The following is a 26,657-nucleotide window of genomic DNA, read 5'->3' on the forward strand; positions in this document are numbered from 1 at the left end:
ACTCACAGCTCCACTTGAGGAGAAGAATAATCCAATACTTGTTAAATGGTAGACTTCTGTCTTTATAAAATTGAGACAATCTCAGACCTTAGTACTCAACTATACCACTACATTTTTAACCCTGAATTCTAAGCCTGTGTCTTCAGCCATTCAGTTTTCACTTTTATTCAAATAAAGCGAAATATCTTGCCAATTCACCCTTTTCACAGGCCTGAATCAAAAGCTTGAATAAAAGTAGGTCTGGATAGAGTAAATAGGGAGAAACTGTTCCCACTTGTGAAAGGATCAAGAGTGAGAGTACACAGATTTAAAGTAATTGGCAAAAGCGATAATGAGAAAAAAAATTTCACAGCAAGTGGTTAGGCTCCAGAATGCGCTGCCTGAGAGTGTGGTGGAAGCAGGTTCATTCAAGGCATTCAAGAGGAAATTAGATGTTACTTTTCAAATAATCAATCTGCAGGGTTACAGGAAGAAGGCAGGGGAATGGCAGTAGATGAAATATTCATTTGAACAGCTGGTGCAGATATGATGGGCCAAATGATGACCTCCTGTGCTGTAACGATTCTGTGAAAAGCACAGGTTGTTCACTGAACTTTATTTTGTATAGCAGTTAGTGTATTACACTGAAAATCCATTTAAATTAGAACAAGGTTGTACTGTGGTATAAACTTTGTTACAAAACCCTTAAATATACTGACTACATTGGTTGCAAAAAATTGCTAACAGTTTTTTCTTGTCATCAATAGTTGTAACTGAGACAACTGGTAGTGTTTCGGGACTAAGCATAACATCTGAACTCAATGAAGAACTAAATGATTTGATCCAGCGATTCCACAACCAGCTCCAGAACTCCCAGGTATGGGATTTCACTGATGAATTGTCATTGCCAAAAGAGCAAGACATTTTTTACAGTTGTACTCTGCTTTTTTCTGTATTCTTCACTTAATTGAAGGGAATGGGAGAGGAGGGGCTTGGCAGAGGCGGCGAGGGAAGGAAGCTGGAAGATGGGTGTGGGGGGGAGGAATGAGGAGCTGGCAAATGAGCAGCAGAGGGGCAAAACAGGCTACAGAAGCTGAACCGAGGAAGAGGGAGAGACAAGAAAGGAAGGGGATTAGTGGGAAGGCGAGGATGGAAAGAGCGGTGGAAGGGATGGTGACGCCAAGGAGGTGAAAGAAGGAGAGAACAGGAATGCGGATAGTGTTGGGGAGTGATAATATGCCATTTTTACTCCATTCCTCCCTCCCCTCAAGGCTATCTCGTTGTCGTTTCCACCCCCCTCCCCCCCTCAAATGCGTGCCTCTACCCTCGCACTCCCCCTTTCATTCATTCCTTTCTCCTCATCTAGCATTGACTGAGATTGGGAACTTAGCAGTACTGGGGCTACAAGTAAACCCTCATCCTACCACTTCAGGGAACCATGATAGTGCTCCTTTGTAATGAGTGTATTTCAGAACCAAACCGAGAGATCTTTACATTGAGTATTCTAAAAGATGAGGGAATCTGTGAAATTTCATTTTAAGCTGAATATCATGTCCATTTGAATAAACTTTCCAAAATTTTCGCTAACATGTACAGTTGTTTCTGGTGAAATCATGAATCTGTTGTTCATGTTCTGGTCAATATGTGTACTTTTGCAACTGCAGTCAGTCCCTGACAACAGGAGACGAGCAGAAAGTCTGTCACTGACACAAGAGGTTTCCAGGAGTAGAGGTTCGTCAACTTCAGAACACTTATCAGAACAAAAAGTCCAGCTGGTTAATAAGCTGAAAGTTTTGCAAGGCAAGAAGGAGAGAATGGATAAACTACTTGATGAGTTGCATACACTGAGAGACCAGCATGTTAACAACAGTTCCAGTAAGTGCCAAGATTACCATTTGGGTAGTGTGATAACAAATACAAGTTTGACAAATTATGATATTGAAATGGCATCAAAAATGGTTTTGTCCAGAGTTGTTCTATGTATAAATATGGGATTGGCATACCGGATCCTGGGCTTTATAAATATAGAGGCATAGAGTACAAAAGCAAGGAAGTTATGGTGAGCCTTTGTTAAACATTGGTTTAGCCTTAGCTGGAGATTTATGTCCAATTCTGAGCACCACACTTTGGGCAGGATATTAAGGCTGTAGAGAGGGTGCCGAAAAGATTTAGAAGAATAGTTCCAGGATGAGTATCTTCAGTTATGGGGATAGATTGGAGAAGGGTCCTTCTTAGGGAAGGTTGAAAGGAGATTTGATAGGTGTTCAGAATCATGAGGGTTCCAATCAGAGTAGATAGAAGGAAACTATCCCATTGCCAAGAATTGGAGGATGCAGATTTAAGGTGATTGGCAAAAGAAGCACAGGCAGCATGAGGAAAAGTTTTTACGCAGCAAGTGGTTAGTATTTGGAATGCACTGCTTGAGAGTGTAGTAGAGGCAGATTCAGCCACGACTTTCCAAAGAGAATTGGTTTAAGCACCCAAAAGGGAAAGATATTGCAGGGCTACAGGAAAAGGGTGGGATAGTAGGATTAGTTAAATTGTTCAGGAGAGAATTGGCGTGGACTGCACGGTCTTCCTTCTGTGCTATAACCATTCTATGATTAATTCACTCCAGCTACAGACAATCACATTGGCTGTCTGTACTATGGTGATTAATTATGTAATTGAAACTGCTGCATACGTCACATCAGACACAAAGTCCCATTCTCCTGTCACCAGTGTGCTCACTTCACTCATTCGGTCCCTTGTTCCCAAGCTCCCCAAATCCTCCCTATTTCCAGCTTCTTGAACCCCATCCTGCCCCGTTCTCTGCTTGTTTGATTTTTTTTTTAAACTACAGCCCTTCTCTTCACTCAGCTCTTGGTGACTGTCTCCAGCCAGTAGACGCCAAGGAGTATTCTCTCCCCAAACCTCTGCAACTCTGCACCTCCTTGTCCTCCTTTAACACTCATAGAATCATAGAATGATATAACAGAGAAGTTAAGCATTGTACCTTTGCCGGCTTTTCGAAAGGACTATCCAATTAGCCCTACCCATGTGCAAAAAGCCTTCAAATATCTCCAATAGCCTCACAATTATTTCCAAGCTTGTTGCTCCAATTGCCTAGTTATTATATCAATGTCAAACTTTTAACTCTTGGTTTAGCAAGTGAGAAATGCTTATTTCTCCTCGATAGTGCCAAAGAGCTCAATATTTAATCCACTGATGTTTTGGTTAGTGGGATTATATCATTGCATCTTTATGATAAAGATAGTAGGTTAATGTACAGTCAGACCTGCTGAATAAGGTAGTGAAGAGCCTAAATTTTGGTCTTGTTTTCTAGTTTCCTCCAGTGCTCCTGGTGTGTCTTGCTCATCTCACAAGAGTGATCAAAGAAGTTCTATTTCTGCACCAACAGAAGCCGGTGCTGCAATCAACAGGGAACCCAGCAGCTTGGCCTCCTCAGCATGTGTTTTGGATTCCATACCCTCACAGCATGAGAATGATGCAGAAGATAATGCTAATCCTAGGAAGAAATTAAAGTATGATTCAAAACCAAATGCAATTAAAATCAATGCATACTTCAGTATAGTCCTGCGCCCATTACGTGTCGTTAAAGCTCACGATTCACAGAAGTGGTCATGGTATCTTCTGATCATTGAGAGTTGTTGAATCTTGTAATTTAGAACATTATTCTCATACACATTTTATCCTCTATTCCTCCTATTTTGTTTTTAACAAATCTAAGGATAAGTGAGGAGGTAGATTTTAATCCTCTTGCATTTGGGGTGAGATTGAATTGTCAAATTTGTAAAACCTGACCTGCTGCAAATGTATCTGCTTGAGTTCTAACAGTGGCATGTTTTTGGGCACCCAAGTAACCCACTCTGGGCAGGTGGGTTAGTTTTTGTAATATGTATTTTAGTAGGCATTTAAATGTAACTTTGGGTTTCTCATGGATTGGAAACCCAGCAACTAATCGGGTAGAAGCAGCTTTTTATAGCACTACCTGTTGGTTGAAAGAAGCACCTGTGATTGTTGCTGCACCACCTTCTGGCACCTTCCGAACTCCACCATCCCTCTTCCTTGCTGATTCACCTATTTCCCACCCCAACCAACCAGTCAATGCTTTCCAGTTGTTGAGGGCTGTCACCAACTGTTCTCGGCTGCAGCTTTCTCCTGCTGATTTTTCCCCACAGCCAGCATCTCAATTTGCTCAGCTGTCGGGTGGGAAACCTAGTTAAAATAAATAAATTGACTGCAGGACTTCTGTGTTCTCAATACTGAAGTTTTTGCACCACCTGGTCTTTCTGTATATCGGAGCAGAGGTGAGTGAACTTTCATGAGCATGAATAATGAATTAACCAAGAAGACATAATACACAATTGATGATTTTCCAAATAGCGTAGATACTGCTTTAGATCATTTTTCTTTCTAACCTAACCCGACATTAAGAAAAACAAAATTCAGTTAGTAATTTTTTTTACGGCTGCTACAGATAATTGCTAATGCAGAGTCTGTTGTCCTTTCTCCTTGGATATAAAAATCAGCCTGCTCTTAGCAAGTATCAGATAGTTTGAGCGACTTGATTTTTTTCTGACACAGAATTTAACTCCTTAAAAAAATGTTTTGTTGTAAAGATTTAAATCTTTGCTGTAAAATTATTTTCAAAACGCATCATTTTGTTGCAAGTTGTGATGCTGATTGTCCATATAATTGATAAAGAAATCTTATCTTCCTCAGTTTACTGTCTACTTTGACTTGGAAATGCAGTAGATGAATAGCAAACCACTGATTGATTGCCCTCAAATTTATTATCCCTTCTCTCAAACCAACATGTTGCCATTTGGCCTCTGCTCAGTGCCTCCTGCTGTCTAAAGCTGAGACTAGAACGCAAGTGGAAAACCCCTTTTAGTAACACTTGGTCTTATTCCTTGTACTGCATTATTATACCAACATATTAAATGCTCTTCTGAATTATTTGAACCTTGCTGTGAAATGCAATCTTTATGGGCATTTGTGAGGAAATAAGTGAGAGTAAAAAGCAGTGACTAGCAATGTAAGAAATATGTTTTTATAGTGAGGCGTGGAAGGAACTCATAGCTGACACCTTTTATCAGAATTCTTTGCCATCTCTAAGTTGACTTTTATGGTTAGAAAACCTTTGCATGTTTTGACTCCTTAGAATTTATCCTGAGAGGAGCTGGGCCAAAAAGCACAAGTGGATTCCAACTTTGAAACCCTGCCTTAATTACCTTAAATGATCTTAATTATGATGATGGAACAGGTGCTACAATTGGCCTTTCTTCTCTGGCTTAGTGAGGGAAAATTTATTCAGAGTTTCCCCTTCTAATCACTATCCTGAAATGTGTACATGCATGACTGTCTGCCATTGAAATCATTTGACTCATGTAAACTAAATTGTTCTCTTTAGCTGAATGGCCTGCTGACACATCCAGACTCACCACAAAATAATAGCTCCTTGAGCGGTATAATAGAGAATGCTGGTGGCCATGAGACTTTCTCCAAGGGGTCAATGCCTTCAGGGGAGATGGGAGAAAATTGGAGGAAAAAATATATATGTATCTTCAGTTAGTTCCTACTAAAATTTATCAGATTGAGCAATTTAACACTAACTTACTGTATGATTTCTTCAATAATTCAAACTGTGATAGCAAGTTAAAGCTTTGCATTATACAAATAATAGAAATTATGCACTTTACTGTTACAGAATTTGAACTGAGCAAATCCATAAGCAAAAAATTGCAGTCAAAATTAATGTTGCTTGAATGTTAAAAATGATTTGGTATTTTCCATTTCAATTCACTTGAGTGGATTTCATTGTTGAATTTTATGGTCTATTCGTTGAGAGCATATCCTAAAGGTGCATTTTTGAATTGATTTACATGGCAGTCAGAACAATGTTGGTAAGGTTCAAGGGTGAGCACTGGTAAAACTGTATTATTCTGTGCTGCAACACTGACCTCAAAGTTTATCAGAGACAACAGTATTGAGTATTGAATTGCTCACCATGATAAATTTTAGTTATATGTAATTAATTATGCAAACATTTTTTTCCTCCGAATTTTCTCCCCTCCTACTGTGAAGATATGGGCTGGTTGTGAGGCTAGGATTCCATGGCTAACAGAGGACTCTAGAATATCCCATCCCGTAACTATTGCTAGTAGATGAGCCTGGACGAGGGTCAGCGTTTAATAGCAGTCTCTTGTTTAGCTCACGTTCCCATTCAAGCGTGAGGTTACAGCCTTTAACAGGTTGAGCTAATAGGTCTGTTGATAGTGTTATTATTGTTTCCATTTGATTTAGTTTAAATTTATCATTCCAAGCTGAACTTTTAATATTTTTTTTTATTCTGAAACTGTTACAAACATATGCCATGATGAACTGTATAAACCTTCTTTTAGGAAACTCAAGGAAGTTCACAAGAGGCTAAATGAATTGCGTGAATTGATTGATTACTATCAGCAGACTTCAGATATGATGACTGATGCTGTTAATGAGCATACAAAAGAGGATGATGACGATGAGACTGAGGAAGAGTCCTTATACTACTCTGATCAAGGGAATCCAGAAACTGTCAGAAACATCAGGTTGGGAAAAATAAGCATTGGGGTAAATGTTTCTGCTTACTAAAGTATCTTGAGGGAATGACAAAGGAGGACGACACTTAGGTTGGTGTGGATTTATTAGTAAAATGTAGAGTTCAGATGAGAAAATATTATTTTTTTAACTACAATGTTTGCGTTGTTTTTAATTTGGACAAGCTGGTATGTTTTGTCGAAGCTTTGCTTCGTGCCTGGCTGTGCTGGACCTCACCTGGAACTATTTCCTGACAATGGTTGCCGGAAATGACGGTGTACAATTTACCAATTTTATTGCTCCTTACCTTCATAAACACAAAACAAAATATCTAATTTTTAATGACATGGTCTTTTGAGGCCATGTCTGTTTGACTCGTAATTGAATGTTTTTTAGAATCTGAAAGCTTATCAATCACTGATCAAAGGCAAATAATTAGTTATCGGCTTCTTAACATGCACCATTTTCATTGAAGTAGAGCTTCATTGATTTAATTTCCTTTTAAAAAATGAATCTTCTATTCAGTTACACTGCAGCAGCACTTGTGCTTGCTTGAAATATTACAACTGTTTGAGTTCTTTTTTTATTCTTTCGCAGGATGTGGGCATTGTTGGCTAGGTCAGCATTTGTCATAATCTCTGGATTATTACCTGAACCACATGTGAATTGGCATAGGACAAATCAGATTAGAGACATGAATGTGTGGTTCAAAGACTGGTGTAGGAGGAATGGGTTCCGTTTTGTGGGGCACTGGCACCAGTATGGGGAAAGTGGAATTTGTACCGTTGGGACGGTTTACACCTGGAGCATGCTAGGACCAGTGTTCTTGCGAGCCTCATAACTAGGGAAGTAGAAAGAGTTTTAAACTAAGTAGTGGGGCCAAGGGATCAAATTTGGGAAGATGCGGTAAATCAAAGAGTAGAGACAAGGCAAAAGAGTAAGGTATTATTACGGGAAATAAACAACAGACAGTGACAGGAAGGGATAGAGAGAACAAATCTAACAGTAAATCAACAGATGAGACTAGAGGTTATACAAAGAATAAAAGGATAAAACTAAAGGCTCTGTATCTGAGTGCATGAAGCACTCGAAACAAAACAGATGAACTTAAAGCACACATAAAAATAAATAAGTACGATTTGATAGCCATTACAGAGACATGGCTGCAGGAGGACATGGATTGAGACCTGAATATTGAAGGGTACAGGATATTTAGGAAGGACAGGAAGCTAGGAAAAGGTGGAGGAGTGGCTCTGACGGTATTATCACAATAGAGAGGGATGACCTACGTTCAGGAAACCAGGATGTGGAAACGGTTTGGGTAGAAATGGGAAATGGTAAAGGCAAGAAGTCACTTGTGGGAATGGTGTACAGGTTCCCTAATAGTAACCACATGGTAAGGTATAGGAAGACATAATGTCTTGTCAGAAAGGCATGGCGATAATCATGGGAGATTTTAATCTACATATAGACTGAGAAAGTCTGATGTGCAAAGGTAGCCTAGATCAGGAGTTCATAGAATGTTTTCAGGATAGTTTCTTAGAACGGCATACTCTGGAGCCAATCAGCGGGCAGGCTATACTAGACCTGGTATTGTGCAATGAGATTAATTAATGATCTCATTGTAAAGGCACCCCTTGGTAGCGACCATAATATGATGGAATTTTACATTCAGTTTGAGGGAGAGAGGAGTGTGTCTGAGACCATGTTTTTAAACTTAAGGGCAATTATGAAGGTATGAAAGCAGAGCTGGCTAAAGTGAATTGGCAAATTAGGTTAAGGGATAGGTCAATAGAGATGCACTGACAAACATTTAAGGGGATATTTCAGAACACACAGAATAGATGCATTCCAACAAGTAAGAAAAAGTCCAAGGGATGGACACACCATCCGTGGTTAACTAGAAAAGTTAAAGATAGTTGTCAAACTTCAAGAAAAAGCATAAAATTGTGCACAGACAGGTGGAAAGTCAGAAGATTGAACAGAATATAAGGAACAGAAAAGGATAACAAAAAGATTAATAAGGAGGGGAAAATTAGAATATGAGAGAAAGCTAGCCAGATTTATAAAAACATAGTAAGAACTGGGAATGAGGAAATCAAAACACAAGAAGATCAACCATGATCTTATTGAATGGCATAGCAGGCTCAAGGGGCCGAATGGCCTACTTCTGTTCCTATTTCTTATGTATCTATAAATATTTAAAAAAGAAATGAGTTAACAAAGTGAGCGTTGATCCTATAGAAAGTGAGTCTGGAGAATTGATAATGGAAAACAAGATGAATTGCACAGGTATTTTGCATCTGTCTTTCCTATAGAGGATACAGATAACATCCCAGAAGCAGCTTTAAATTAGGAAATGGAAGGAAGGGACAAATGCAGGAAAATCACCAGAGAAGTAGTACTGAGTAAATTGTTAGAGCTGCGGGCTGACAAGTCTCTTGGTCCTGATGTACTTCATCCTAGGGTCTTAAAAAAAGTGTCTATTGAGATAATTGATGCATTGGTTTTAATTTTCCAAAATTCCATAGATTTGGAGAAGGACCCATTAGCTTGGAAGATGGCAAATGTAACTCCCATGATTCAAAAAGGGAAGGAGACACAAAGTGGAAAACTACAGGCCAGTTAGCTTAACACTTGTCATAGGAAAAATGTTAGAAGCTCTTATTAAATAAATTATAGCAGGGCGCTTGGATAAGTTCAAGGTAATCAGGAAGAGCCATCACGATTTTGTGAAAGGGAAATCATGTTCAACCAACTTATTGGAGTTCTTTGAGCAAATAAGGTGTGTTGTGAATAAAGGGTAACCAGTGGATGTACTGTGCTTAGATTTCCAGAAGGCATTTGATAAAGTACCACATCAAAGGTTACTGTGTAAAATAAAAGCTCATGGCAAAGGGGGTAACATATTGGCATGGATAGAAGATTGGCTGGCTAACCAGGAAGCAGAGAGTAGGCATCAATGGGTCTTTTTCGGATTGTCAAGATGTAATGAGTGGTGTGCCACAGTGATCAGTGCTGGAACCTCAACTGTTTGCAATTTATATAAATGACTTGGATGAAGGGATGGATGGGCTGGTTGCCAAATTTGCTGATGATACAAAGATAGGTAGGAAAGAACGTTGCGAAAAGGACATAAAGAGGCCACAAAAAGATATAGATATGTTAAGTGAGTGGGCTAAGATCTGGCAATTGGAGTATAATATGGGAAAATGTGAAATTGTCCATTTTGGCAGGAAGAATAAAAAAGGAGCATATTATCTAAATGGGAGATTGCAGAGCTCTGAGATGCAGAGGGATCTGTGTCTTAATGCATGAATTGCAAGAGGCTAGTATGTAGGTACAGCAAGTAATTAGGAAAGCTAATAGAATGTTATCACTTATTGTGAGGGGAATTGATTGCAAAAGTAGGGAGGTTATGCTTCAGTTATACAGAGCACTCATGTGACCATATCTGGAGTACTGTGTACAGTATTGGTCACCTTACTTAAGGAAGAATGTAAATGTGTTGGAAGCAGTTCAGAAGAGGTTTACCAGACTAATACCTGGAATGGGTGGCTCATCTTATAAGGAAAGGTTGGACAGGCTAGGTTTGTAACCGCTGGAGTTTAGAAGAGTAAGAGGCTTGATTGAAACATATAAGATCCTGAGGGGTCTTGACAGGGTAGATGTGGCAAGGATGTTCTCTCATGTGGCAGAATCTAGAACTAAGGGTTACTGTTTAAAAATAAGGGGTTGCCCATTTAAAATGGAGATAGAGAAAAAATTTCACCGAGGGTCTTGAGTCTTTGGAACTCTCTTCCTCAAAAGGTGGCGGAAACAACCTTTGAATATTTTTAAGGCAGAAGTGACCATAAGACATAGGAGCAGAAATTAGGCCATTCGGCCCATCGAGTCTGCTCCGCCATTCAATCATGGCTGATAAGTTTCTCAACCCCATTCTCCCGCCTTCTCCCCGTAACCTTTGATCCCCTTACCAATCAAGAACCTATCTATCTCGGTCTTAAATAACTCAATGACCTGACCTCCACAGCCTTCTGTGGCAACAAATTCCATAGATTCACCACTCTCTGGCTAAAGAAGTTTCTCCTCATCTGTTCTGAAAGGTCTTCCCTTTACTCTGAGGCTGTGCCCTCGGGTCCTAGTCCCTCCTACTAATGGAAACATCTTCCCCACATCCACTCTATCCAGGCCTTTCAGTATACTGTAGTGGATAGATTCTTGGAAAGCAAGGGGGTGGTACGTTATCAGGGATAGGCGGGATACAGATTTGAGGTTACTATCAGATCAACCATGATCTTCTTGAATGGCGGAGCAGGCTTGAGGTGCCAAATGGCCTACTCCTCCTTGTGCGCCTGTTCTTGAGAAGGCGGTGGTGAACTGCTGCAGTCCATGTGGTGTAGATATACCCACAGTGCTGTTAGGAAGTGTATTTTGGTTGAAACTGCTGGTCGATTCATGATCATCCTGGAAAGTACCTTCTAGGAGAGGATTTTTTTTCTAATCATTAAAATCAGATTTCATTTCTGTTTACATTCCTGTAGTTATGTTTTATTTTAAAATTTCTAATACTTGTATAGACAGTACAAGATATTGGAAACTATGATGACAATTATGAAAAAATACAAAGTGCCAAAAATGTTGGCAATCTGAAACAAAAACAAAAAATGTTGGAAACACTAAGGTCAGTCGGCATCTGAGGAGAGGATAACCAAATTAATGTTTCAGGTATATGAACTCTTCATCAGAACTAAAGATATAATAGATTAACTACGTTTTAAAGAAGGAGGGGAAGAAAACACACGTTGGAAGAAACCAAATAAGCCATGAAATGCTTAATGGTATGGACTAGAATGGTTAAATGTTAAAAGTGATATAAGTGGTTCTAAGGATGAGGGATTTTAGGTAGAAGGTTAGGTTGGAAAAGCTGGGGTTGTTCTCCTGCAGCAGAGGAGATTTGGTATAAGATTATGATAGCTTTGGATAAGTGTCACGGATAGAATTTGTGTGTTCCTTTTTATTGCCTGGGATTGTAATGTTTGTAAGTAAAATATGTGTTTTTCCTTACCCTCTAAAAGTGAGAATCCCAATTAAAAAATTAACAGCAGCAAGCTTTTTGTTAGTTAAATATGAAGACTTTTTTATTTATTTGTCCATGGGATGCGGCCATCGCTAGCTAGACCAGCATTTTCGCACATCCCTAATGGCCCTTGAAAAGGTGGTGGTGAGCTGCCTTCTTGAAGTGCTGCAGTCCATGTGTTGTAGGAACCCCATAGTGCTGTTAGGAAGGGAGTTCCAGGATTTTGACCCAGTGAAGGAACAGTGATATAGTTCCAAGTCAGGATGGTGAGTGGCTTGGAGGGGAACTTGCAGGTAATGGTGTTCCCATGCACCTGCTGCCCTTGCCCTTCTAGGTGGTAAAGGTTGCAGGTTTGGAAAATGTTGTTGAAGGAGCCATGGATGGTGTCGAGCTTCTTCAGTGTTGTTGAAGCTGCACTCATCCAGGCAAGTGGGGAGTATTCCATTACACTCCTGACTTGTTCCTTGTAGATGTTGGACAGCCTTTGAAGAGTCAGGGCGGTGAGTTACTTTCTGCAGAATTCCCAGCCCCTGACCTGTACTTGTAGCTACAGTATTTATATGGCTGGTTCAGTTTCTGGTCACTGTTGATGGGGGTCTCAGCGATGGTAATGCCATTGAATGTCAAGGGGAGATGGTTAGATTCTCCCTTGTTGGAGATTATCACTGCCTGGCACGAACGTTACTTGCCACTTATCAGCCCAGGTCTGAATATTGTACAGATCTTGCTGCATACAGACAGCTTCAGTATCTGAGGAGATGTGATTGGCGTTGAACATAGGGCATTCATCAATGAACATACCCGGATCTGATCTTATGATGGAGGGAAGTCATTGATGAAGCAGCTGAAGATGGTTGAGCCGAGGACACTACCCTGAGGAACTAGTGCAGCAATGTCCTGGGACTGAGATGATTGACCTCCAATATCCACAACCATCATTCTTTGTGCTAGGTATGACTCCAGCCAGAGGAGAGTTTTCCCCCGATTCCAATTGACTCCAGTTTTGCTAGGGCTCCTTGATGCCACACTTGGTCACAGGTGGCCTTGATGTCAAGGGCAGTCATTCTCACCTCACCTCTGGAATTCAGCTCTTTTGTCCATGTTTGGACCAGGGCTGTAATGAGATCAGGAACTGACCCTCCCTGGCAGAACCCAAATTGAGTGTCATTGAGCAGGCTGTTGCTGTGTAAGTGCTGCTTGATTATGTTGGTGATGACAACTTCCATCACTTTCCTAATGATCGAGAATAGATGTATTGCGTGCAGTTCAGGAACCTGCATTATAGGAAGGATGTGATTGCACTAGAGAGAGTGCAGAGGAGATTTACCAGGATGTTGCCTGGGCTGGAGAGTTTTAGTTATGAGAAGAGGTTAGATAGACTGGGGTTATTTTCCCTGGAGCAGAGGAGATTGAGGGGGGACATAATTGAGGTGTATAAAATTACGAGGGGCATAGACAGGGTAGACAGGAATGAACTTTTCCCCTTGGTGGAGGGATCAATAACCAGGGGGCATAAACTTAAAGTAAGGGGCAGGAGGTTTAGAGGGGATGTGAGGAAGAATTTTTTCACCCAGAGGGTGGTGGGAATCTGGAGCTCACTGCCTGAAAGGGTGGTCGAGGCAGATACCTTCATAACATTTAAGGAGTATTTGGATGTGCACTTGCGATGCCATGGCATACAAAGCTATGGGCCTAGTGCTGGAAAATGGGATTAGAATAGTCAGGTACGTGTTTGACTGGCGCAGACTCGATGGGCCGAAGGGCCTTTTTCTGTGCTGTAGACCTCTATGACTCTGAGGTTGATGGGGCAGTAATTGGCCAGGTTGGATTTGCCCTTTTTGTGGATCACACATACCTGGGCAATTTTCCACATTACCAGGCAGACATCAGTGTTGTAGCTGTGCTGGAACAGTTCGGCTTGGAGTCTGGCTAGTTCTGGAGCACGAGTCTTCGGTACTAAAGCTGGAACATTGTCTGGGCCCATAGCCTTTGCAGCATCCAGTGCCTTCAGCTGTTTCTTGATATCACATGAAGTGAATTGAATTGGCTGAAGACTGGCATCAGTAATGCTGGACACCTCGGGAGAAGACTGAGATTGATCATTAAATGGCACTTCTGGCTGAAAAATGTTGCAAATGCCTCAAGCTTGTCTTCTGTACTGATGTGCTGATCTCCCCCATCATTGAGATTTGGGATATTTGTGGAGCATCCCCCTGTTAGTTGTTTACATACGAACATACGAATTAGGAGCAGGAGTAGGCCACTCGGCCCCTCGAGCCTGCTCTGCCATTGAATAAGACCATAACTAATCTGATTGTGGCCTCAACTCCATCTTCCACCTACCTGCAATAACGTTAGATTCTTGACAAGTAAGTCAATCTATTTCTGCCTTAAAAATATTAATTGACCCTAACTCCACCACTCTCTGGGGAAGAAAGCTCCAAAGACTCATGACTCTCAGAAATATTTTCTTCTCATCTCTATCTTCAGTGGGAGACCCCTTATATTTAGACTGTGTCCCCTAGTTCTAGCCTTTCCCACAAGCAGAAATATCCTTTCAGGTTTGTCTGCCACCATTCGTGATGGATGTGGCAGGACTGTAGAGCTTAGATCTGATGCGTTGGTTGTGGGATCATTTAGCTGTGTCTATTGCATGCTGCTTCTGCTGTTTGGCATTCAAATAAACCTATGTTGTAGCTTCACCAGGCTCACAACTCATTTTTAGGTATGCCTGGCGTTTGTGCTGGTCCTGGCATGCCCTCTTGCACTCTTCATTGAACCAAGGTTGACCCCCCCGGTTTGATGGCAATGCAATAAGGGGGGATATGCAGCCAAGTCTCCAAATTGGCAGTTAGATTGTACCCATTTATGTCTATTTGTGCTGTCAATTCATCTACCTTGTTGCGAATGTGTCAGGTGAAGGAGAACAGGTGCCAAAAATGATGGATTGGGGAACCAGTGTCTGAGAGGGAACATTCTCTTCTGAAAGGTTAGTGCAAAGGGAAAGAAAAATGTTTTATAATGTTGGAAAATGGCAAGATAACCTGCCAAATGCAGAGGCTGGTGGAGTGTGAGGTGAGGTCAAGGTGAACCTTGTCACAGTATTGAGGGGGTGAATAAGAGCTGACATTTTGGGAAAGGCAAGGTTGAGGACTCTATTTGCTCTGGTGGGGAATTTTGGTTGTTGAAAATGGAAAATGTTTTGAAAGCTGATATGGAAGGTGTCGTCTTCAGAGCAGATATGCCAGAAATAGGGAATGGAATTTGTACAAGAAGCAAAGTGGAAAGAAGTATTCAAGAAATTGTGGGCATGCAATAGACACCTTTGGAAAGTCTATCTCCAGATGTAGAAAGAAGTCCAATAGGCAAGAGTCTGAAATTGCCCACATAAAGATGATGGAGGGTTGAAAATTCAAGGAAAAATTAATTCAATTCTGTAGATCACGACACGAACCTGAAGCAGCACTGACACGTTCATCAATATAACGGCTAAAACAGGGAGCCTGAGTAGCTTTGAACCAAAAATGTTCAACATCTCCTACAGAAAAACTGACATAGCCAGTCACTGGGTCAAAATCCTGGAACTCCCTTCCTAACAGCACTGTGGGTGTACTTACACCACATGGCCTGCAGAGGTTCAAGAAGGCAACTCACTGCCACCTTCTCAAGGGCAATTAGAGATGGGCAATAAATGCTGACCCAGCCAGCGAAGCCCACCTCCCATGAAAGAATTAAAAAAAACACATGCAGGTTCCTGCAGTGACACATCTTATTTTGGTAAAAGTATGTATTGAGTTGAAGGAAAAGTTGTTCAGTGTTAGAACAGGTTCAGCCAAATAGAGGGCAGGTGTGATGCATGGGGATTCACCAAGCCAGTATTCGTGGAAGAAGCAGAAGATTTTGGGGCTCTCTGGAGTCTGAAAGCAAACTTGCAAGAGACAACAAAATCGACACAAACTTACATGTGGAGAAAGGGGATGTTAGGAGCAATGCAGGCCCTTGAAAACTGAAAACAGTAATGTTAATTAAAATGAAGGAATGGCATTCATGCTGAATAATTACTTTGCTTCAGTATTTACATGAGGAAGAGGTCAAAATGCCAGACATCTCGGAGACTTTTAGTGAATCAAAAAAAAAATTAATGTAAGCAAGGTAACAGTCATGGAAAAATTAATAGCACTAAAGAGCGACAAATTCCCAAGTTTTCATTCTGGGGCTTTAAAACAAGTAGGTATGAATATGGCAGATTCCCTAACGATAACTTTCCTGAAAGAATTTTGGAACTGTTCCTTTAGATTGGATGTCGCATGTCGCGCTGCTATTTAAGAAAGATGACAGAGGGAAACCGGTGAATAACAGACCAGTCAGCATAACATCTGTTGCTAGAGTCTAAAATAAAGGATAAGGTGACTGAACACGTTGATTTTTCAACTGATCAATGTAAACCAGTTCGTGGGATGAGAGTGTCGCTGGCAAGGCCAGCATTTGTGGCCCATCCCTAATTGCTCTTGAGAAAATGATCAATAAAGCCAATGGAATGCTGATGTTTTAATCTCGAGGAATAGAATGAAAGGGGTTAGAAATCATGCTTCAGCTATGCAAACCTTTGGCCAGACCAGACCTGGAGTACTGAGCAGTTCTGGGCACTACATCTTAGAAAGGATATACTGACCTTAGAGACAGAGTTGCATGGGTTTGCCAGAATGCAACCAAGACTTCAAAGATTGAGTTGTGAGGAGAGGTTACACACACTAGAGTTGTACTGCTTGGAATTTAGAAGATAAACTTCAATCAAATGACTCCTTTCCAAGCCATTAAGGGGACCAGAGAGGATAGATTGGGAGAAACTATTTCCACTAGTTGGAGAGTCTAGGACTGGGGGGCATAGTCAAAAATATTGGAGCCAGAGCTTTCAAGATTGAAATTAGGAAATACTTCTTTACGCAAATGATGGCAGAAGTTTGGAACTTGCCAGTTCAGTTGTTAATTGAAATTTGAGGTTGATAGATTTTTGTTAGCTAAAGGTATTATGGAATATCGGGCAAAGGTAGAAATGTAAAGTTGTAATTAGCGATGATCTCGTATGGTGCAACAGGCTCAAAAGTAAAAATGGCCTATTCTCATTCCTGTGTCATCATAGTGAGAAGTAAAGTTCTTGAGGAATTGCATGTCTATGTTGAAAATGAGGCAAGAAAACAAGAATCTGTTCATGTCGAGAGTTGTTGCAGATGTAGCTGGATAAAGACTGGACGGCGCAGTTAAAAATAAAGATAGGAAGAAATAAGCTCACCAGGGCAAGAGTTGGGGGAAGTAGTTGATGAGGTTGAAGTCTGGTGGGAAGATCTCCAGAGGTCAGGCCAGCAATGATTTGGGAAATGAAGGTGTTCAGTAGTGGAGTCTTGACTCCAGGCAGGTAGGAGGAGTTGAGAGAATTAGCATTAAGCTGTAACAAGGTAAAGGTCTTTCTACCGTGGAACAACCTTGCTTCCTTTTGTCAGCAGATTTAATGGTGCAAGTTGAGAGGAGATGGGTTCGACCAGTGGAGAGACTAACATGGCTAATACTCTGCTAATAGTTCTTAAAAAGATGTTGGATTGTGTATCTCAAATGTAGGCAAAGGAGACAGATGTGCACAAGGAAGCCTTTTGACTGAAAGAAATGTTTTGATGTTCATCGCTGGAAATTAGTAATAAAAAAAGTGCTAATGGTTTGAAGAAAGCATCATTGCTTGAAGGATGCTTCATTTATGTAGCCTGAACAATTTTACACAATTTCATTTAATGCCTGGCAACCTGTTTACAGAAGTGACTGGTATTATTGTTTGGAATAGGAAATATCTAATATGTGTATTTTGCAGCAGTTTTGAAAGCCATTGATTTTTCAGTGGGTAAGTTATAGATTTTAGTTTGAGCTTGATTAAATACCTGATTAAAGGTGTTGTTATAAGAATTACTATTTGAGCCGTTGCTTACATTTATATTTTAACAGCTATTATTTGTCATTCCCATAGAAATCCACAAAGGTGTAATTGGACAGATATCAGTAGTGCTTCCAGGATGGCGACACTGAATGGAACCAGTAGCCGTAATGGGAGACTGCTGAACACGGACTGTGAAATCAACAATAGGCCAACAAATCTACAAACTTTGAATGTGCCACTTCCATCAGATGAACCTCACATAAGCTACGTTGAGTGTAAGATCAATAGTTAAGCAAACAAGATGAATTCCTTTTACCCTCTATACTGTCCAATCATTACCTGTTTGAAGAGGTCAGCACTCATATAAGTCTTTCCTGTATAACTCCAACATCTATCAATAATAAAATGCCATATTATTGCACCTTGCATTTTATTATTGTGGATTTTAAAGTGCATGCAGCCAACCTGCTCTTAATTTACATATTGATTCCCCCGAGTGCATTGAAATACATTTAATTCTCATATTTCTAGGCACCATCTGAGACACTATTGAGAGGTGATTGGACCCTCATGTTCTGCAAAAGGCTCATGGCATTGAGGTGGCCATTGTCTCATTGTATCTTGGGCCTGGCTCAGAATCATGGATGGCTGCAACTTTGAAGCCTGGTGTTCGCTCCCATTTTCCACTGGGGTGATGCTCTGAAGGGAAAGCCTAGAATACATTGTACAGTTGTAAGAGATCACAGTATCAGCCATGTAGATTCTTGTTGGTGATTTTCTACTAATCAGAATGGCTGCTCTAATGGCAACTATCAGATAATAAAAACCCTGAGAGAGAGAGTTGTTGCCATGGCCTGGAAGCCACTATGCATGCTTCACTCCATTCTGACTCATAATGCCTGCAGAGCTACTTTGGCAGTAAGATCATAGTTATTTATGGCATGGAAAGCGTCCATTTGACCCATCGAGTGCATACCAGCTCTCTGCAGAGCAAGCCAGTCAGACCCACTCCCTCTGCTTGATCCCATAGCTGTAAGAGGCACCAACTGGTCCCGGGCTGCTTATCTGGGTATCTATTGCAGATTCCAGTGAAGCTACTCATTCCATTGGTTCCTCCAAGAAAGACAAAGCTCCTAAATTGGCACAAAGCTCAGCCTTAAGCTTGAGAGCTCCGCTTATCAGTTATTGCACATTCTTGGAAATTAACTTAAGAGCGTGAACGTGGTTGTGATGTTCCTCGAACATTCTTCTTTCCATGGAATTACATATGAGTTCTAAGTCTCATGACTCCAAAGCCATTGACAAGCTTTTCCTTGGCCTCTGCTTGGAAGGTGGCTTAACCATTCCTATTTGTCTATTTCCCTTATGTTTTGAATTATCCGACGCCACATCCTCCTGAACACCATTTAATTTCCCTGGATAAAAGTATTTGAACAGGCAATGGGAGTGAGGCAACAAATTCTGCAGGTGGTGATTGAGGTCAGAAGGCTCTTTGAAGCATGTTGCAGGGCCTCTGGTTGGTCTGGTCCTCTTCATTTGTCATTTTCTTTCTTAACATCATCATCAAGAAGAAATCTCTTTCCTGCTACTGCTACTCTGACTTCCTTCTCTGATCTCCATTTGTATGATGAATTGGCAGAAAAGGAAGACACAAGCTGTGTATGAATAAACGTTGCCTCCTATGGATTAAAGAGACAGAGGGAGCTTGTGTGATAGCTTGTGCCTGTGTGGAGCATCATTGGGATACCAGGGTGACTGTTTAGAAAGTATGCCGCCAACCTTACTATCTCCCACAGCAAACAGGAGAGCAATTGATGGTTGGGACTGAGTTGTATGCTGTAAATAAAAGCCTTCAAATGACTTCAAACTGAGGATAAATTAAGATGCCTGAACCCCCTGAAGTTCAAAGTTTACCTTTCTTTCAAGTGTGCAAGTTGGATCATTTTTTTTTAATGTCTATAACTTTCAAAAAGTGTTGGCGCAAAGCAGCTGTAGAATGTTTGGTTTCTTCTATTTACTGTACAGGTTCTCACTACAATGGTGAAAAAGATGAAGGTAGGAATGTTGATGAAACACAGGAACATGAAACCCAGGGGGAGTGTGCAAGCGAGGGCACACTATCGAGTCGGCGAAGTAGTTTTGTAGAAGAAGCTGATCAGGATTTTGAAATTCAACAGAAAATTAACAGATTAAATGCTGCTAAACAGAAACTCAGACAATTGCAGGAACTCGTTGCCATGGTACAAGTAAGAACTTGAGATTTTGCTGTTCATGTGTACACAATGTTGAATGTCAAAGTGGATAAGTTGCTTTCACAGTTGCCTATAGGTTCAACTGAAACATATGCAGCTGGTTAAAACCCTGTTGTGATGAATGTCGGGTTGTGTCACAAAACAATACTGCAATTTGCAGAGTGACCCTTGGACCTGTGAAATCAACAAATCTCACTAAATCTTTGTGTTTCAACACTTCGCTCCAGTTTTCTTCTTTACGCTTATCCTGAAGGTGGTGAATCTTCGCGAAGTACAGTCTCATGGGCATGAGCATTTTTTTTTTTTTTGGGAACCTCCCCATGTTATCTTCATGTAAAACACCAGATAGTGAATGTATGTGCATCACAACTGTGTTTGAATATGCCTTTGCCTGCTGTTCACTTGTGTACTTTTTAGCAAGTTTAACAGGATAATGATCAAGATAGGCAGCCCCAGCTTGCTGATTCCCCCCCCACTCCGTTGCCTTGGGATGCTGAGCAAATTGTAACAGCTATTGCACTGCCTTAAATCCAAAACATCTTAAAGTACAGAAACTGACCGTTTGACCTATGTAATGATATGGCGGGTGATTTCAAGCACATACATAAGAAATAGAGTTACTTAATGCTATAACAATCCCAAAATTTCTAATTAATCTGACTCCCAACTACCCACCCCCTTTAAGGCAACAGTCCAAAATAGATTTTAAATTTAAATAGCAAGCCCAGCAGGTTTACCACAGCACCCACTCGACAGTGGAATTCCAAAGGCTTTCCTCCGCTAAAGTGGCTGGAGGCTTACCCAATGCTGGTTTACATGGTCCTCTTAGATCTTGCATGACTCCCCAACATAGCCTTCCATTCCTCTTTATATATGTTACTCTCTCTTTAATCTGTAAATTCCATTGTTCTATATGTCTTTGGAAATTTACTTCTCCCATAATGTAAAACTCCTTCATGTTATCAATAAACACACTGCTTGGCCTTGCTTATCTTGTGAGCTGTAAACACCCTATCATCCCTTTGAAACCTAAACAACCTCTTCACATATCTAAAATTGCAAATTTCCTTCACACCCTGCATGCTAAGCCCTCATCCATGCTCACTCATTAGCATTTCAGATGCCTTTTACCCCTAACTTCTAATAATTTCAAGATTGTTGTCTACCTGACTCTAATTCAATTAAATCACACAGAACCATCTACACTCACACCCACAAACCTACTTTACAATAAACCACAATAATATAATGAAAAAATGTTAGTTTCATGACACCTACCAAGCCTGTGGAGTACTTTTATTCAATGAGCCACTTGGTCAAATTGCACTCATTGGCTCACTTCCTATACCCTTGCTATTCCCTTTTTTCCAACCACCTATCTAACTTACTTTAAATTTACAGGCTCTTTAACAAAGGCGTGTGGCAGATAATTCTGACCACCCTGTGTATCATTTTTTTCCTGAAGTTTGCATCATTTATAAAAACCTTGCTAACTTATGCCACTGATTTTGTTTCCTTTCACAGCCACTGAGGCTGATCTACACTGGTTGCAACCTTGGTGTCATACTTAGTTGTAATTTGAGTTTCTGATCCCATATTCTGTCCATTACAAAGATCTCAAAAGCATTACCTATCTCTGCCTCAATACATTTGCTGCTGAAACAGTCATCCATGCTTCTGTTACCTCCCAACTTGATTATTCTAATGCTCTCCAGTCTCATATCGCACCTTTCAACCACCGGAAACCTTTCTATCTCTCTCCTCTTTTAAGATCCTCTTTAACAGCTTCATATTTGACCTAGTTTTTAGTAACCGCATTTAATATCTCCTTCCCTGGCTCGGTGGCAGTTTTTGTCTGATTCTGCTCCGATGAAGCCCTTTGGGACAATTATCTATGTTATTGCAAGTCATTGTCATAACAGTTCTGATGAAGGTTCTGAGTGTGACACATTAACTTTCTCAATCAGTGCTGACAGACCAGCTGCATGTTGCTTGCATTTTCTGTTTTTATTTCAGATTTCCAATAGCTGAACTTGTTTTCCTTTTGTTTCTCTTGTATTCTTAGCTGCATTCTCATTCCAGTGACCTCTTGCAATTTGGTTTGCCTCTCACTTGTACAATGTAGAACTCACCACTGTTAGCATAAACAAGCGGCCAATTCAAACACATGTAAGAGTTCCAAACTCTAAGAATTCACTCAACAACAAACACCTTTAGACCTAATATCTAGCTTTTTAATTAAATCAAACAAGTCTGTTGGTTTTTTTTAAGAAAAATGTTAACAGTAACTTGGCAAAAGATATGATTTCATATTTAGTTACTCTGTGCCCTCTTGACATATCAAATGTACTTGAGGCCATTAGCCACTGTTTAGCTGATGAAAATTGGGTTAACTGCCACTAGGAGACATTTCTTGTAGGTCCAATTACAACAGTACACATGATAGTTTGGCTGTTGTGCTGACCATAATTGATCTGCAGAGTGGCAAGTAGCTAATGTTAAAGTTCTGTAATTCCAACCGGCTGACTTGTGTTATGCCTAATCTGAAGAATGGTTGCAACAGTGTGTACTGAGCTCCTGGTTATCTGCCTCCTACCTAGTAAGGGTTCAAATCAATGTTCCTTCTCCTTTCTTTTTGCTGTGTGGGGCCTTTTTATGTTGTGCTGCGTGGTGCCTTTAAAATTGTTGTGCTGTCATACTTATGTAGTATCTGAAATGGAACATTGGTTGTGCAGGGACTGTCTGCTCTCTGCTTAGTAATTTCCAGAGTCAAGGAGATTCAAAAGAATCTAGGGCTTTGATTATCGGCAAGCCAGTTTGAATCACGAATGGAATCTGGAGAGTTAGACCTGCCACCATAAACTTGGATTCTTCATACTTCAGATAACCTTACAGGTTTAACCTTTAAGGGGTAGGGTACAGGGGCTTGATGAGCATTAGGAAGCTGACCAGTGAGTTGAACTAGTAAGCTATGCATTTTAAATGAGTTAAATTCCATTATTACCATTGTACATATTTGGGAGTACTTAATGCTTGGTTCTGCCAATTTCTGCCTTGGTTTTCTGAATTTGGGGGAGTGGGATATATTTATATAAAGAGTGTGTAAGAACTCCATAAATGGTATAAGGAAGCACCCAACATAATGAAGGTAGATTTCTGAGTAGTTTGAATTGCAACTTCTTAGATATTGTGAGTGGTTTCCACATCTGGGTGGTCAAAAAGAAAGGAACAATATAACTCTTCCCCTCCACCTCCCAACCCCCACCACAGTACATACACCACATCCCTCACCTCGAATGCCCAGTGTTTCTGTGTGTTTGCCTCTGGACCAAGAGAAAGATATAATCAAATGTATGGTCTGCTTCAGGCAAAATTCATGGATAAGTACACTAGTGCATTCCCAGTACATGCAACATTTCAAAAGCTACATTGTCAGAAGCCTGGGAATGAACACACTGTTTGCTATAGTTATCTGTGGAAAGGAGAGGGAGTAAATTTGACAGTAACACGTTTGAGACTGTGATGCCTCCAATCATTCTAATTGCAGGAAGTCCCAGATGCAACTGGTATTGATATCTCTAACTTCCCTGACATTTCATTAACTGAAGAGGATCAGCACAGACAGCAACCAAACAATGCTAGAACAGATGCATCTAGAAGTTCAAAAAAAGTGGCGCTGGATGAAGAAAAAAGGTAAGGTTTTTCATTCAAGTGAATCAATCTTATGGCTAAAAGTAATGGCAAATCTTCTCGTCTCAGTCACTGTATTTATTGTGCCAAGTGGCTCATTTGGTAACACTCTCTTGTCTTTGAAATTAGAAGATGGCGGGTTTGATTTTTAGGAGTTTGAAGTCAGCATTTTGTCTGATGCTTAAGTATAGAACTCAGATGCTGCTGTACTGTCAAATATCCTGTTCTTTAAACTGAGGCTCATCTGCCTGGTTTGGTAACTTAAACAGACAATGAATATCTCATGCCATTATTAGAAGAGCAAAATTTTTTTGATGTCCTGGCAACATTTCTCCCGCTGCCAGAGCTATCAAAAACAGATTGCATGTGGCAACAATGACATGGACTGTCAAAACAGCCCAGTCTGTAGGTTTTGCGTCTGTTTTCATTCATACAAATACAATATAAAAGTGGAAGTTATTCCGCAATAGTTTCTAACAAGAACATAAATAGGAGCAGAGTAGGCCATTTGGCCCCTTGATTCTGCTCTGCCATTCAATAAGACCATGACTATTCTGATGGTGGCTTTAACTTCACTTTACTGCTTGCCCCCATAACCTTTGACTCCTAGGTAGATCAAAAGTCTGACTCAGGCTTGAATATATTCAATGACCTAGCCTCCACTGCTCTCTTGGGTAGTGAATTGTAAAGATTAGTGACAGCTTAAGAGAAGAAATTCCTCACCTCCATCTTAAATGGGAGACTTTTTAGAGAAGGTTGAGAAGAGAGGTGATTTTGTGGAACCATTCAAAATCATGAGCGCCTTGACATAGTAGATAGAGAGAAATTATTCCATTTATGGAAGGCTTGAGAACCAGAGAACACAGATTTAAAATTATTGACGAAGGAACCAAAGGTGACATGAGGAAATAAAAATAGGAAACGCTGGAAAAATTCAGCAGGTCTGGCAGCATCTGTGGAGAGAGGAACAGAGTTAACGTTTCGAGTCCGCATGGCTCTTCTTCAGAGCTGTAAAGTGCTGCCAGACCTATTGAGTTTTTCTAGCATTTTCTGTTCTTATTTCATATTTCCAGCATCTGCAGTATTTTGCTTTTATCTCAGTGACATGAGGAAAACGTTAGCACATGGTTAGGATCTAGAATGTGCAAACAGTAAGTGATGGAGGCAGATGCAATCAGGGCTTTCAAAAGGGAATTGGGTAAGCATCTCGAGGGAAAATTTGCAAGACTATGGGGAAGCAGCGGGAAACTAGGACTAGTGGAATTGCTTTTGCAGAGAGCTAGCACAGACATGATAGACTGGGTAGCCGCCTCCTGGCCTGTAATCGTTCTATGATTCTGATCTGCAGCAAGAAATTTACAAATATAAAAGTAAATATTGCAGGTGCTGGATATCCGATACAAGCAGGATGCTGGAAATGCTCAGCAGGTCTGTGGCGGGAGAGAGAAACATAGTTGATGTTTTAGGTTGATCACTTATCTGTTCTGATGCAAGGTCATAAGCCTGAAATGCTAATCCTGTTTCTGTCACCTCAAATTCTGCCTGACATGAGTATTTCCTGTCTTTATCTTGCATTGAGGAATTTAAAAACTCCTGTTAATCTGTCAACTTCTTGTGCCAGCAGCAATTAATCCTCAGATACTGAAGCAGCCTATGTCCAAATGCGACAAGACCTGGACAGTTTCCAGGCTTGGGCTGACAAGTGGCAAGTAACATTTGCACCGCACAAGTGTCAGACAATGACCATCTCGAACAAGAGAGAATCCAACCATCGTCCCTTGATGTTCAGTGGCATCACCATCACTGAATCCCCCACTATCAACATCCTGACTCCTACGTAGCAGAGTAATCCATTGTGTATTACATTGTTTCAATTATTAAAAATTGAGCCTAATTTAATTTACCTTAAGCAGCACCACAGGAGAGCTACTAACAAAACAAATTAAGTAATTGTAAAGTGTTTTGAGCCCTTTGAAATAAGGCCCTTGTTGGTACTGGCTAGCTGTAAAAGGCAGCTCTTGAGGCCACAAGCAGTAAACATTGCAGTAGAACTGGCCTCAGGCAGACCAGGACATTACCAGCATTGCATTCTTTCTGATCCCAACAGCCATGTGTATATGGTTAGAGTCCCACTTGTGCCTGATCTGGCTCTGGTTCTGCGTGTTCAATGAAGAACATACCATTTCTTCAAGCTCTTGGTTATTTCTGCTGTGAATGAGGCAAACTCTAAACACTAGGAAGTCTAAAAGGAATGAAACTGGACAGACCACCCGGCATGGGCCTAGGTACCAGAAGTTGCCAAGGCATATCCAGCCCTATTGACCCTGTAAGGTCCCCCTATTAACATCTGGAGAGCTGTCGCACAAACTAGTCAAGCAATGGCCTGACGTAGTCACACTAACAAAATCATACCTTACAGACAATATTCAAGACACCACCATCCCATTCCACCATCTCGCCAGAGGTGGCGGCTTACTGGTATGCAGTTGAGAAAGAGTTGCCCCGGGAGTCCTCCACATCAACACTGAACCCTGTGAATTCACATGGTATCAGGTCAAGCACAGGCAAGCAAATCTCCTGCTGGTTACCGCCTACCGTCCTCCCTCAGCTGACAAGTCAGTACTCCTCCATGTCGGATACCACTTGGAGGAAGCACTGAGGGTGACAAGGGCACAGAATGTGCCCTTCAACGTCCATCACCAAGAGTGGCATGGTAGCACCACTACTGACCGTGCTGGCTGAGTCCTAAAGGATATAGCTGCTAGGCGTCCGCAGCAGGTAGTGAGGGAACCAACGAGGGATAAACCTACTTGACCACGTCTTCACCGATCTGCCTGTCGCAGATGCATCTGCCCATGACACGATTGGTGCATGTGACCACTGCACAATCCTTGTAAAGAAGTAGTCCTATCTTCACGTTGAGGATATCCTCCATCATGTTGTGTGGCACTGCTGCTGTACTAAATGGGAGAGATTTCAAATAGATCTAGCAACTCAAAACTGGGCATCCAAGAGGCTCTATGGGCCATCAGCAGCAGCATAATTGTATACAACCACAATCTGTAACCTCATTACCATCAAGCCTGGGGATCAACCCTGGTTCAACAAAGAGTGCAAGAGGGCATACCAGGAGCAGCACCAGGCATACTTAAAA

General features: G+C 41.0%; 1 protein-coding gene across 2 annotated transcripts in view; it reads left to right on the forward strand.

Moving 5' to 3' along the window:
* The window catches only part of pcm1 (pericentriolar material 1), a 163,552-nt gene that overhangs the window by 36,383 nt on the left and 100,512 nt on the right, over positions 1-26,657 (forward strand). For both annotated transcript variants that reach the window (XM_078548487.1, XM_078548477.1), the window contains exons 9-15: positions 747-856; positions 1,644-1,854; positions 3,305-3,503; positions 6,387-6,572; positions 17,652-17,836; positions 19,587-19,807; positions 23,361-23,506. In XM_078548487.1, coding sequence (XP_078404613.1) covers positions 747-856; positions 1,644-1,854; positions 3,305-3,503; positions 6,387-6,572; positions 17,652-17,836; positions 19,587-19,807; positions 23,361-23,506 — 1,258 coding nt within the window. The remainder of the gene's footprint in view (positions 1-746; positions 857-1,643; positions 1,855-3,304; positions 3,504-6,386; positions 6,573-17,651; positions 17,837-19,586; positions 19,808-23,360; positions 23,507-26,657) is intronic.

Source organism: Cetorhinus maximus, chromosome 1 (assembly GCF_964194155.1).
Source record: "Cetorhinus maximus chromosome 1, sCetMax3.hap1.1, whole genome shotgun sequence".
Classification (NCBI taxonomy): Eukaryota; Metazoa; Chordata; class Chondrichthyes; order Lamniformes; family Cetorhinidae; genus Cetorhinus; species Cetorhinus maximus.